The sequence below is a fragment of the Mesoplodon densirostris genome, chromosome 13 (genome assembly GCF_025265405.1).
Source record: "Mesoplodon densirostris isolate mMesDen1 chromosome 13, mMesDen1 primary haplotype, whole genome shotgun sequence".
Taxonomy (NCBI): Eukaryota; Metazoa; Chordata; class Mammalia; order Artiodactyla; family Ziphiidae; genus Mesoplodon; species Mesoplodon densirostris.
The window spans coordinates 78,637,525-78,651,349 of record NC_082673.1 but is presented as its reverse complement, the minus strand read 5'-3'; the positions used below and the strand labels follow the sequence as shown (position 1 = coordinate 78,651,349).

At 41.2% G+C, this 13,825-nt stretch overlaps 1 protein-coding gene across 2 annotated transcripts in view; it reads left to right on the top strand.

Annotated features, from left to right (window-relative positions):
• Positions 1 to 13,825, top strand: part of WASHC5 (WASH complex subunit 5) — a 51,762-nt gene extending 37,937 nt beyond the window's left edge. Inside the window, exons 22-29 of one of the 2 annotated variants that reach the window (XM_060116117.1) lie at positions 347 to 449; positions 538 to 617; positions 3,053 to 3,156; positions 3,931 to 4,060; positions 5,527 to 5,623; positions 9,602 to 9,755; positions 10,571 to 10,658; positions 13,411 to 13,825. In XM_060116117.1, the coding sequence (XP_059972100.1) occupies positions 347 to 449; positions 538 to 617; positions 3,053 to 3,156; positions 3,931 to 4,060; positions 5,527 to 5,623; positions 9,602 to 9,755; positions 10,571 to 10,658; positions 13,411 to 13,467 (813 nt within the window). In that variant the 3' untranslated portion in view covers positions 13,468 to 13,825. The remainder of the gene's footprint in view (positions 1 to 346; positions 450 to 537; positions 618 to 3,052; positions 3,157 to 3,930; positions 4,061 to 5,526; positions 5,624 to 9,601; positions 9,756 to 10,570; positions 10,659 to 13,410) is intronic. The other variant, XM_060116119.1, reaches the window with a different exon arrangement.

Here is a 13,825-nt window from a genome sequence, read left to right as displayed (position 1 = left end):
GCGGAGGAGACAGTAGATCGTTGAACCTTTCTTTTGTGCTTTCCTAGGCTGGTATCAGGCATGTGTATGTGACTCCTGTTAAACAGATAAGAACTGAGAATAAACTGGAGTTTCTTTGGCCAGCATAGTATTTTTATGGGTAGACTGTTCTTGTGTATTTCATCTTGGAAACCAGCAACTCCTCCTAACGGGGTGTTTCTGATGGGAACTGGATGTTGCTGCTTCCCCGTCATCCTATTTGTAGCATTGTGTGAATGCGGCTGAGTTTGTGTTCTACATAGCATTTTAGTTAACTGGAGTATTTATTCATTATGTTTTGCTCTTCGATCATGCCTTCTTGTTTTAGAATTTCCTCAGCATGTTTCAGAAAATTATCTTGCGAGACAGAACTGTGCAGGATACTTTAAAAACCCTCATGAATGCCATCAGCCCCCTAAAAAGCATTGTAGGTAAGTGTTCTAAAACGAGGCTGAGGTAGAGAGAACACTGTAGCCTTTCCAAAGTTACTAAATAGAAAATCATATTTTAACCTTTCAGCAAATTCGAATAAAATTTACTTTTCCGCCATTGCCAAAACACAGAAGATATGGACCGCTTATCTGGAAGCTATCATGAAGGTATGTCGTGGGAGAGAGGGGAGAAGCAAGGCTATGGTTTTTTAATTATTAGTTTCTTGTAACTTGGTTGCCCAAAGAAAGCCACTCTTCTTTGGCCATCAAAACAAAAACACAACATTTCAGTTTGTCATTATTTCTAAGTTCTTTTGATCTTTGGCTGTTCTTGACTGTGCTTTTCATTGGCCTATTTATTGTTTTTCTTTCACTGAAGAAAACTTTCATTTTGAAATGACTTTTGGCAAGAGGTGCTTTCACAGAAGGAAATAGAAGTTTTCCTCCCTCCGCTATACTCCATCCTTATGTAACAAGTTCATTAATGAGCTGCTGTCAGTTTGCCACCCTAATCTGGACTGGCCTGAGTCTCACCTCTGTAGGAAGCCAAGAGAGATTACAGAGATGCTTAGAAGAGGCTTTGGAGGTTTCCCAGTGACTATTATGGACCACTGTCAGTTGTATCAATAATTGCTGGTAATTCAGTAGTAGCCAAGTTTTGTGTCTAAATCACTGATCTTTACATAAAACCCCCAAGGACCAATTTGTCTTTTTGTCTTGAATTAGGGAACCTGCGGTCACTAAATGGGCGTAATAATCTGGAACAGCATGGAAATACTTGTGCTGTTCAACAGTGACAGCGGCCACTATCCACATGGAGCTGTTGGGCGCTTAGAATGTGGCTTGTGGGGAGTGAGGACCTGAATTTCAAATTTTATTTCATTTTAATCATTTAAATTTAAACAACCACAGGCAGCCAGTGGCTGCTCTCTTGGTCAGTGTAGCTCTAGGGAAATCACAGAGAGAAAGCGTGACAGTCCAAAGCTCTCTAATAGGGGAACAAATAGGTAGAATGAGCTTATCACCTCCCAGGCTCCTTAACCTCTCCAGGATCTTATTTAAATAAGAACAAGTTACATAAAACTGCCTTTATTTCTGTTTCCATTTCCAGATTGGTATTTTCTAGGGAATCCTTGACATAAAGTATCTGGAATTAAGCAAGGCATTATATGGGCAGATACAAGGTTAGAGGGACATTTTTGAGTGGCCTGGAAGAACCCACTGTTTTCTTGGCCTTGCCCTATTCTAATTTTTAAATAATAATAGTTTTCTATTAATAAAAGGTTTCTTACTTACAAATAGCATTTTTTTGGATTGACTTTTATTTTCTTGACATAAGTAGTATAGCCTCATAAGAATAGTGGTCCAAGGTAGTACATTTGAGGTCGTTTGGCACTTTTAACTGTTATAAGCTCCATTTATCTAAATGATACCTTTTCTTTGCTCTTAGAGAAGACCACTCTTTTTTTCCTTTCTCTGCTCCCAAAAACTAAGAGGAAATGTGTTCATTTCTTCTTTATTGTTGCCATCATTATGGCAACAATATTTTTATTATGCCATTTTTATTATGCCATCTTTATTTATTGCCATCATTACTAAACAACCTCCCTTCCTATTCCTCCTCTCCCCTTTGCTAATCTTTTAGGGATAGCTTTTCTAGAAAAGAAAAGGAATTTACTGCATAAAAAGTTAGGGTATACTGTTGACTTTATGATACCAACAAATTGAACTTGTCAGAGCCAGCTGAACTCTTACCTCAGACTGACCCAAAGATAGTTCCCTAACACCTGACAGTCGCCATGGATACCTCCAAATACCTTTTATGCTCATCACTACTTGGAAATTACGATGGTTGATCCATGCTAGCATAACTCCAGGTCACAGATCCATTCTTTTAATAGCTTGCGAATTACATTTTGTTACAATTGGCTTCCATTGTTATCCTGTATGTTTTATTTCGTACATTCAAAAGAATTATTCTGAGACAATGTCCATAGTCTTCACTAGATTCCTTAAGAGGTCCAAGGTGCCAACAAAAGGTTAAGAACCTCTGGATTCGGGGTTATCATTGTTAGAAGGGCCTTCTTGGAAGATTGTGTGTAGATTATTTTATTACCTAGATTATTTCTTGATCTGTAATCCTGAGTGATGTAGACAGGCTTATATTGACCGAATATTAGAGTGAAATGACATCCTTAGGACTTGAGAAATTTCAGTTTAGGACAAATAAAGGAAGTAGGGCTTCTCATTAGTGGGTACTGAACATGAAGAATTTATTCCAAAAGATCAAAAATAGAGCTTCAAAACACATACCTTTAATCCATGGACAACTGAGCATTAATGGATCACTTTGTAAACTGTTAGACGTCAGGGTATTTTGAAGTTGGTGTACAGAAATCTCTCCAGACATTTCTTGGAGGGTCCTCTGCCCTGTTAGGGATGATGCGGGCCTTAGCCATAAAGGCAGTCCAGGAAAGCCTTGAATCTTTCTTTAGAATGTTGTGATCCTTCCAATAAAAACTCATCATCTTTTTGTTTGTCTCTTCGCTATCTCTTTGAAATGCTTGTGTATTTTACCTGTTCTCTCTCTTGCTTGTTCACAGGTTGGGCAGATGCAGATTCTGAGACAACAGATTGCCAATGAATTAAATTATTCTTGTCGGTTTGACTCTAAACATCTGGCAGCTGCTTTGGAGAATCTCAATAAGTAAGTGCCGGCATTTGAAACAGCCAGCTGTGGGCCTGGATTGTTCATCATCAATTAGCATTCCAGTTCTTTGTTCAATACCTGCTCTTTTAAGTTCTTCTTGAGTGAGAAGGCTCTCTGAATTTATAGGCTTTCTTCCCATAGGTAATCAAATCTGTCTTGGTCTGTGTCTCATTTTTTTTTTTGATAGATTCATTTATTCAGCCAACATACATTGATCACTTACTACACACCAGACACCATGCTAGGTACTTGCACAGATTGAGAAGGCAATTATTACCAAAATCCACACCTGGCTTTCCACAGGACTGAGTCACTAATTCTCCTGAGGGTGGGTGGAAGCGCACTGATGCCCAGGTGTGGCTGTGAGAATGCATCCTGGTGCACAGCCACACCCTTTACCTCTCCCTCAGCTTGCTCTGATTTCGAGCCTCCTGCTTAAAGATAAATAATCTGTGCTTCTTGGTCACAAAGTCAGTGCTTTTGACAAAGTAGATAGTGAAAATAGTTCAGTCAATTCATAAAACTTTGAATGGTGAAAGCATTTGATTTGGGTGAACTCCAAAAGATAATGTAATTCTAGGTCAAATTTTCCATTTGTAACCAATCACAGGTATGGAAATTGAGAATTAGAAGGATCAAGCCCTTGTTTTACAGGTGATGACACTGGATCCCTGGAAGATAATAGCTTGTATTAACTGTTGTCTAGATTCATTTTATCTCTAATGTTTATCACTGTTGTTTTGGTTTTTTTTTTTTTTTTCCTTCATCTAGGGCTCTCCTAGCAGATATTGAGGCCCACTATCAGGACCCTTCACTTCCTTACCCCAAGGAAGATAACACACTCTTATATGAAATCACAGCCTACCTGGAGGCAGCTGGCATCCACAACCCACTGAACAAGGTTAATGATTAAAATATATGATGGTGTGGTGGGGGACAGGGTGGTACCTAAGGCGATCTGGCCCAGATCGCTGTGCTCAGGTGCTGGGAGGACCTGGTTCCCATCCTGGAGCCTCCCTTCTCTTGAGTTCCCGCCCTTTCTGGGCTCCTGTTTCCCACGTGTAATATGAGGATGATCGCACCGTCCCTGCCTGACTCGGAGCTGTGGGAATCAAGTGATACAGTGTTTGTCAGAACTCGTTGAAAAGTGAAAAGTGCTGTATCTATAGGAGATTCGTTTTAGGTTTCTCTGCGGTTTGGTATTTGAACTGCAACTAAATGGTGGCATTGATCCCTCTTGCCCAAAGATACTTCCCTCTGTGGCTGACAGTAATCACAATCATAGTCTGGGGCCACAAGTTCTTTTCTGCAATTCTGATCTCCATAAACCTCTGAGACCTGAAAGTTTTTTCCACAAGTTGGTGCCAGATCTCACTTGGTGCCAAAACCTGTCCCAAACTGACTTGCGGCTGTTTATACTCCTGTGAATTTTCATGTTTTGATGCCGAAATACTGATAACTTTTATTACAGGTTGTTACCCTAGACTCTATATTACCTTTCTAAAATCTTTATTATAATATGAAATTCTGAAATCTATACAATCCCCCGGGTTTGGGGTAAAAATTTATGAACCTAAATAGCACCTAACGTTTTGTAATTACGTGCCAAGCACTGTGTTAACCCCACCATGGGTGCTCTCACTTGATCTCAAAGCAGTCCCTTAATTGTGCCCTTGTTGGGGGAGGATCCTGAGGCTCAGAGGTTGATAACTTCCCAGGGCTCCACACTAGCCAGCGATGGAGCCTGGCAGTCTGACCAGAGCTGGCGCTCCTGGCCAGGATGCCACCCCACCTCCCAGGGAACCAGTCCGACGGGGAGGAGGGAGACGGCTGGGTGTGTTCTGACTGAACTTTCCTGCCCCGTGAACTGGGGTGATGCTACACCCAGAGACTGCTCTGTGGCATTGCCTGTGGGAAAGCCACTGGACAAAGAGACATCTGCTTGCTTTCTGCTTACGCGCTGCCACGCACTGCTATGTGGATCTTTCCTTCTTTCTTTCTCCCTCTTTCTCTTTCCCTCCCTCTGCCCTCCTTCCAGCTTTGCCTTGACTTTCTTGCTCATCACCTTTTTTTCCCCTCCTTTTGTTGCTGACATTAACAGGATTCGGGGCCGGGGGAGGTAACTGCTAATCTCTAAGCAAAATTGTTCCCATCCCAAAGGGGCTCATTGTCAAGTGGGTATCTGTGTTTGGTGGGGGAACGGTCAGTGGTGTTAAATAAAACTCTGAAGGCAGCAAGTTAATGGAACCATCCTAGTTTTCAGTAGTCAGAAGAGCAAGCTGAAATAAAATGGCAGCTTTCCATTTGAAAGTGTGTTCTGTGGTATTGTGTGATGTGAAGAACCCATCTCTTCCCTTCTCTTTCCAGATATACATAACAACAAAGCGCTTACCCTACTTCCCGGTTGTCAACTTTCTGTTTTTGATCGCCCAGTTGCCAAAACTTCAGTACAGCAAAAACCTAGGTACTGTATGACATTTATTCTTTGCAATAAGGAACAATAACGGTAGATTAACATCTGACCAAACAGCTCTTGGTATAGAATGCTGTGTCACACATGAGGTCTTTCATAGTTAATTGCGTGTTTATAAAATCCATGTCTTTGGGCCTCTGAAATATGATGCAGACGGTGGATTTAATATCAACCAAGTATAATCCACTTTTAATTTACAGTGGCTGATTATCCAGCTTGTAAAATGTGTGGGACCTTTGCTTCTCTTTTTTCTTTAAGGAGCTGATCATGGTGGGAAAGAAACTTCTTTTTGGTTAATGTCCTATTCTTTCAACAAGTGTTATGTGCCTACTGTGTATCTGGAACTTTGGTGTGAAGAGTAAAAATATAGTTACATACAGGAGACTAAACCAGGGATATCCAGTACTTCATTTTTGAAAATACGTGATACAAACAATAGATACCAAAGGCTATCAGTATATTTGTCCTGTCCAAGAATATAACCCAATGTTTTTTTGTCATTGACTTTATCTTGAACATTTTTATAAGATTCCCGGGTATTTCCTCTGTCTCCAAACTTTATATCTAAGTAGAGTTTTTTAGAGTCTGCTGTAGAGTTTAATTTACTTTAAAAGTATTGTAAGAGCTTTTCCATGAATGTAACCATATACTTTTTTTAACCAGCAATTCCAAAATATATTTCTTCCTTCAAGTATTTCCCTTCCTATTCCAAAAGTGTTTTTTTTAGAATAAAGATGTGGATTCTCTGTAAGGTTTTTATTCCCTCATTCAAAAAGATTCCTTGATTCCAGAAACAGCCCCAATAACAATAACTGTTACAGCCACAGAATGCAGGGCATGGTGGCGCCCGATAAGCCCTTGCCATAAGAGGGAGGGAACACATGTGTGTTTGGATTCTGGCTTCATGACTTATCACCTGTGTGACTTTGGCCAAGTTACTTAACCTCTCAGGCCAATCAGATTTCAAAAATACCTATGACAGTACCTCTCACAGAGCAAGTGCTTATCTTTTGCTGGATCCTTTTCTGTATGTTGGTCAAAATCAATGTAAAGAACCATCCCAAGATGGACTTAAAAGTTCATCTCAAGATTCAGAGATTCATGACCTCCCTCTCTTGTCCCTGTGTTATTACAAAATAAGAATATATGCTTCTTTATAATGGTGAGTTGTCAGTGCATGAAGATACCTTGTTTTCATTAAGATGGTTTGTTCAGTGGTCTTGTTCTTAGGTAATATTTCTTTCATTGCATGTATGTTTAAGGTCAGGCTCCTTGATTATACAACTCCTTATGGGAAACATTTTGCTATTCCAGTGGAATAGTGATAGTGGAAGATCGGAATTCCCAGATCTTTAAACAAAACAGAACAAAACTGTTAAGTGTCTTAGAAATGTATCTATACCTGACTACAGTTCTTTTTTTCTTTTTAATATTTATTTATTTATTTTGGCCATTCTGGGTCTTAGTTGCAGCACATGGGATCTTCATTGCGGCATATGGGAACTTTTTAGTTGCGGCATGCAGACTCTTTAGTTGTGGCATGCTGACTTCTTAGTTGCAGCATGCGTGCGGGATCTAGTTCCCTGACCAGGGATCAAACCTGTGCCCCCTGCATTGTGCCCACTTTACCACCAGAGAAGTCCCCTGGCTACAGTACTTTTCATGAATTAGGCTGATGTGTTAAGTCGGGGATCAAATTAAAGAAAAGCAGGACTGAGGAAGGAATATCAGCATGTTTGTGGACCCTAAAAACATTTATTTAACCTTGTAAGCATTGTTCTCAAGACTGATCTGAGAAACGCACGCCTGCCTTGGTCTGTCTTTTAAGGAAGAATCTCTGTGGTGCTCATTCAGAGGAAGTTTTTGTTGTAAACATCACTTTCGTTCTCCACCTGGAAAGGATTACTTCTCCATGTTCTGAGTGTGGCTAGAGCCTTTTACAGTGGGCATTGAGTAATTTGGAATTGCCAAGGCCTGGATTAGGTAAATCAAGATAACTTGTTTTGGCATCTTAAGTAAGTTTTTCCAGTCTTCACAAAAACCCAAATATGGGATCTGCAGGTCTGTCTGACCAGTTTAACTTTCTAATCAACTGCCAATCCTTTTCGCAAAGTGGTTGTACCATTTTACAACCCATCAGCATTTGGCCATCTCATCTTTTTAATTTGAACCATTCTAATGGGTGTGTATGGTATCTCATTATCCTTTTAACTTGCCTTTCCCTGATGATTAATGATGTTGAGCATTTTCAAGTGCTTTTTGGCGGTTCTTTGTATCTTTTTTGTTTGTTTGCTTCTTATATTTTTCTTTGTTAAGTGTCTGTTCAAGTCTTTTGCCTATTTTTAAATTGGGTTGGTTGCTTTTTAAAATAATTAATTAATTAATTTTAATTTTTGGCTGTGTTGGGTCTTTGTTGCTGAGCACGGGCTTTCTCTAGTTGTGGCGAAAAGGGGCTACTCTTGGTTGCGGTGCGTGGGCTTCTCATTGCAGTGGCTTCTCTTGTTGCACAGCATGGGCTCTAGGCACGTGGACTTCAGTAGTTGTGGCATGCAGGCTCACTAGTTGTGGCTCGCGGGCACTAGAGCACAGGCTTAGTAGTTGTGGCACACGGGCTTAGCTGCTCTGCAGCATGTGGGATCTTCCCGGACCAGGGCTCGAACCCACGTCCCCTGCATTGGCAGGCAGATGCTTGACCACTGCGCCACTAGGGAAGTCCCTGATTGCTTTTTTGTCACTGAGTTATAGGAGTTATTTATATATTGTGGATACAAGTCCTTTTTTGGTATACATGCTGTGAATTTTTTTCTCACAAAATGACTTACCTATTCATTTTCTTACTGGTGACCTTAATGAGCAGAAAATTTTAATGCTGATGATGTCCAATTTATCCATTTTTTTCTTTATGATTAGTGCTTTCTGTATTATAAGAAATCTTTTTCTACCCCAAAGGCACAGAGATATTGTCCTATGTTTTTTTCTAGAAACTTTGTTCTTGTAGCTTGTACATTGAGGTCTGTGGTCTGTTTCAAATTACTTTTTATGTATAGTATGTATAGTGTGAAGTAGGGGTCAAGGTTCATTTTTTTCCCTCATAAGGATATCCATTTTCAGCATCATTTCTTGAAAAGATTTCTCCTTCTCCATTAAATCGTTTGGATATTCATGGAAATTCAATTGATCCTTTAAGGCTGGGACTATTTCTGGCTTTTCTAGTCTGTTCCATTGATGTATTTATCTATCCTTATGCCAATAATGTTTTGATTACTGTAACTCATTATAATAAGTCTTGAAATCTAGCAATGTAAGTCTTCCAACTTTGTTTTTTTGTTTTGTTTAGTTTTTAACATTGTGGTCTGTCTCCTGTTCCCCATGCAGCCATGCAGGCAGAAGGTCAAGGTCTCCAGATTTGGGCAGAAATCCTTAGTGAAAAGGCCAGCTTTGGCACTCACTCACTCACTTGACATATTTCCTTCTTAGACTGTCCTGATTTCTGCACATTCTTTTCTTGTGTAACGTTTAACCTTGTGTTTAAAGATACTTTTAAAATTTTATCCAGCATGTTGAGTGTTTTCATTTAAGAGAGTAGTTCAAGGTATTTAGTATGCCATGCTGCCACTAACAGAAGCCGATTCTAGGTAATTTTTATTTCCTCATTTATATTTATCTATATCTTTAAATTTTTCTACAGTTGCATCCATTAATTATATAATCCAAAAGAAACAGTGATGGTAATTATAAAAATTAGTACCCATTTTAGGGTGTTGAATCCTTCAGACCACGAGAAGCCTCCACCAAATCCTGGACCTAATTCAAAATGTAATCCTGGATTATCATTCCCTCACATAACCATCTGCCAGTGATGATGTGGGCCCCAGACATTTTGACATTCACGAACATTCATACTAAATGAATGTTGCCTAAGGCAAGCAGTTCACTTGGTGGTGATTTGTAATTTGTCTGTCCTTGCAGGCATGGTCTGCCGAAAACCTGCCGACCCCGTGGATTGGCCGCCACTCGTGCTGGGACTGCTCACCCTGCTGAAGCAGTTTCATTCCCGGTACACAGAACAGTTCCTGGCGTTGATCGGCCAGTTTATCCGCTCCACAGTGGAGCAGTGTACAAGGTACAGAAGGCGAACCAGGAAGAAACGGAATTGATGTTACAGAATGGGCTGGGAACCTCTCGTGGCAAATTCCTCTTATCATCCCCCTAGTAGAGACAGGAACTGCCTGCTCACCTTGCTCTGTAAAGCAGGTCGGGGCACATCTCCTTGTTTGGGGCAATTAAAGGTGTGCTCATCCTTAGGCACTCTGCCGAGGAGCCCTGGGAGCATGCGCTGTGAATGAGTCATAACCGCCATCAGCAAGCTCCGTGGGGGGAAAGTACAGGCCTGTCCCCCTGCCATCCTGGACACTGTGCTCAGACCTCAGTGAGCCCGTGTCCTCCCACTGGGCCACTGCCCAGGGACGGCTCCACCCTTCAGTGGAGTGTCAGGGAGCACCTCGTGGGCAGCATAGCCCAAGTTCCTGGTGTGTAACGGAACGAATTGCACGGAAGTTCCTACGTGATATAAAGCTTGTAAACCTTTAGTTCTCCCCTCCCCCACCCCAGATGTGGCTTTTCTGGGATAGAAACAAGTTATTTGCATGAGATGCTGGGTCCTGAGTCTCCTTCTCTGCTACCCTAAAGAGTCAGCAGGCACCATGGGGTGAAGGCCCGTGTAGGCCGTTCAGAGAAGTATAGATTCCCTCCTCCGGGCTGTGTTCTGAAGATAGGCCAGCAAGATCTGGCTTGCTGTGACTCAGGAGGAGGTGCTGTAGATTTGTCTCTTCTTTGGCTTCATTTAGTCATCTGTCGTTTTTTTAGTCTTTCAGTATTTTGACTGAGGGTCCACTGTGTACAAAGTAGTTAATCGATCCAGACTGTTCTCTGTTGCAGCCAGAAGATACCAGAAATGCCTGCAGATGTTGTGGGTGCCCTTCTGTTTCTGGAGGATTATGTTCGGTACACAAAGCTACCCAGAAGGGTAAGCAGTAGATAAAGAACAATATTAATGCCCTTTTTGTAGAAAGATGGTATGAAGCATGCCCTTGGCCCCATGAGGAGTCAAGTCCAGAGGCTCATTCCCAGTGGACACCTCTGAGCCCCTCACCCTCCTCCACCCCGGGCTCGGCTCTAAGATGTTCCCCCCTCCTCCACGTGTTCAGTGCTTTGCGAGAAGACAGGGTTGAACACAGCTTCCTCCCTCTTCTCGCCCTCCTCCGGCCTGCAGCTCAGCCTGTTGAGGAGAAGCTAAGTTGAGCTCCAGGGGAGAGTTCCTTAAGGGGTCAGGTAGAGAATGATTGTGTGCTTTGTTTTTCATCTCTACAGTAACCTGGTTCCCACAGCAAGTTTGGCTAAGTTCACACCATGGTTGAAGTGCTATACAACCACCATTTCCAAAAATGACAGATTACTTTCTACCTCCTAAGACACTCTTTTCTTTTCTCAGTAGTAATTCCACTGTGGTAAGTTTTAGCTGAGAGTGGAGAGCTTGACCCTGAAATATAAAAAAACCTTCAACAGATGCTGAAAAGCCATTCTGATTTTGAAAAATCCACTTTAGCCTAAGTTCTATGATTTTTTTTTGCGGTACGCGGGCCTCTCAGTGTTGTGGCCTCTCCCGTTGCAGAGCACAGGCTCCGGACGTGCAGGCTCAGCGGCCACAGCTCACGGGCCCAGCCGCTCCGCGGCACGTGGGATCTTCCCGGACCAGGGCACAAACCTGCGTCCCCTGCATCGGCAGGCGGACTCTCAACCACTGCACCACCAGGGAAGCCCGTGGAATTTTTTTTAAAGATGATACTAAAACACATTATACTGTATATTAAAATATTTACTTTTCTAAAACTATAAAAATCAAAATAGTGTGGTCCTGTTATGAAACTCAGTAGATCTTCTGTTGACTAGAATGTGTAGCCTAGAAACAAACCCTAACACATACAACAGTGTAGAAGGAAAAGTGGCATCTCAAATTAGGGGAGATAGGAAATATTAGTCAGTGGTGCTGGGACAGTTAGTTCATTATGTTGTTAAAAAATAGCAAGTTGGGCTTCCCTGGTGGCGCAGTGGTTGAGAGTCCGCCTGCCGATGCAGGGGACACAGGTTCGTGCCCTGGTCCGGGAAGATCCCACATGCCACGGAGCGGCTGGGCCCGTGAGCCGTGGCCGCTGAGCCTGCACGTCCGGAGCCTGTGCTCCGCAATGGGAGAGGCCACAACAGTGAGAGGCCTGTGTACCACAAAAAAAAAAAAAAAAAAAAAAAAAAAGCAAGTTAGTCTCTTCACATCTTCCTTGTATCAAAATTGATTACAAATAGTTACCATGAAAAATGAAACCAATAAATCAGCAGAAGTTTTAGACAAATATGTATCAACTCTTGAACATCCTATATATAACACCAAAGGAGGAAGCCACAAAAGATCTAGAGATTTCATATCTTATAAGTGCTGAATGTAATGAAACAATTCTGTCAGATGTCTCAAAAATTTTTTTTAAAAATTGGGAAAACTATTAACAAAAGAACTTTTTTTTTTCTAACTTATAGTGTGCTCTTCTAGATCAATAAGAAAAAGATAACCAATCCAACAGAAAAAAAAGTTTTCAGGAAACAGGCAGTTTTCAGGAAAAGAAATACAAGTAGCCAATAAACATTTGTGAAGATGTTCAACCTTACATTAAAGGGACATGAATCAAAATAACAGTAAAATTACTGTTTCCACCCATCAGATGGGTAAAAAGTAAAATGTTGGGCCCCCAGTGCTTGGGAAAGCTTCAAAGAAATGGGACTTCTCAGTACTATCAACGGGAATGTAAATTTGCTTATCTCTGGAGAGGGCAATTTGACTTTACCTATTTAAAAAAACTTCTATAATATCTTACTGATCCCAGCAATTCCACTGCTAGAAATTTACCTGCTGGGTATATATGCAAAAGTTCACCAAGATGTACATGTAAGGATGTTCAGAACATAAAATTTAGCAGAGGTAAAGGACAGAAGATTATGTGATTCTAGTTTTGAGTGTGTGTGTGTGTGTGTGTGTGTGTGTGTAAACTGGAAGAATTTGATACAAAATAATTAGCAGTTTTAGTTTTAAGGAATTGAGATTAGAGATTATTCCTTTTTTATACTTCTCTATATTTGCTAAATTTCCTCTAATTAGCAGGTGATAACTTTATAGTCAGAAAAAAATTAAACACTGCTCTTAAAGACTACCGATTTCCAGCACTTGGAGACCACCTGGTTCTACATTCCACCCCATTTACCAGTCCCACCCCTCTGAGGGCTTCCCCGGCACAGTTAAGGAACGCTTGCCTTTAGGGTCTTCCTCCTCTTCCCCCTCTGGCCTCAGTCACTTGCCAGATGTCCCGTTCTGGCAAGTGACTGAGGTTGGCCATCAGTTATTTATGAGGTGAACTGAGACTACTTCTTAGTACTTCCCAGAGGCATGTGCATCCTTGCAGATCCAAGTGCCTTTAAGAGCCAAGGAGCTCACGTCTGGAGTGGGGGTGGGGGGACAGGGAGCTGTATAGCATCCCTTCAGATGGCAGCAATGCTAAGAGACTAAACACCAGCAGTAGGACACCAGAAGCAGAAGGTGACGGTTTCAATTAGTGGTCCAGTATTTCCCTGTGATTCACCTTGCTCCAAAGGATGTCTTCATGTCTTTAATTTTCATATGGAAAAATTTGAATTGCTTCTTATAACACTATGAAACAGTTAACTCTTATTTTTTTTAGGTTGCTGAAGCACACGTGCCTAATTTCATTTTTGATGAGTTCAGAACAGTCCTGTGACTTTTTTTGATTTCTGCGTCTTCAGTGAAAGGATTATCCTTAAATCTTCCCACCGTCACTAAAGTGAACTTGGAAATGAAAAGAAACCCAACTGCTCAAAGAACTGCATTTTTTCCCTTTATTGTGGGAAACATCAGACGTTCTGAGTAAGATGTATTTCACGGAACTAATTAATTAATATTGTTTAAATCATGGTATTATATGCAGTTTATATCATGTAGAAGCAGAACACATTTTGTACTGCCTCTTATAAATGCTGAGTGTAATTTGTTGTGTATAAATCCCTTTAGTTTTATGTTCTAAATAACTATTTGTGCAACTCCAGATTTTCAGTAAAATAGTACTGCCAGTACCCAAA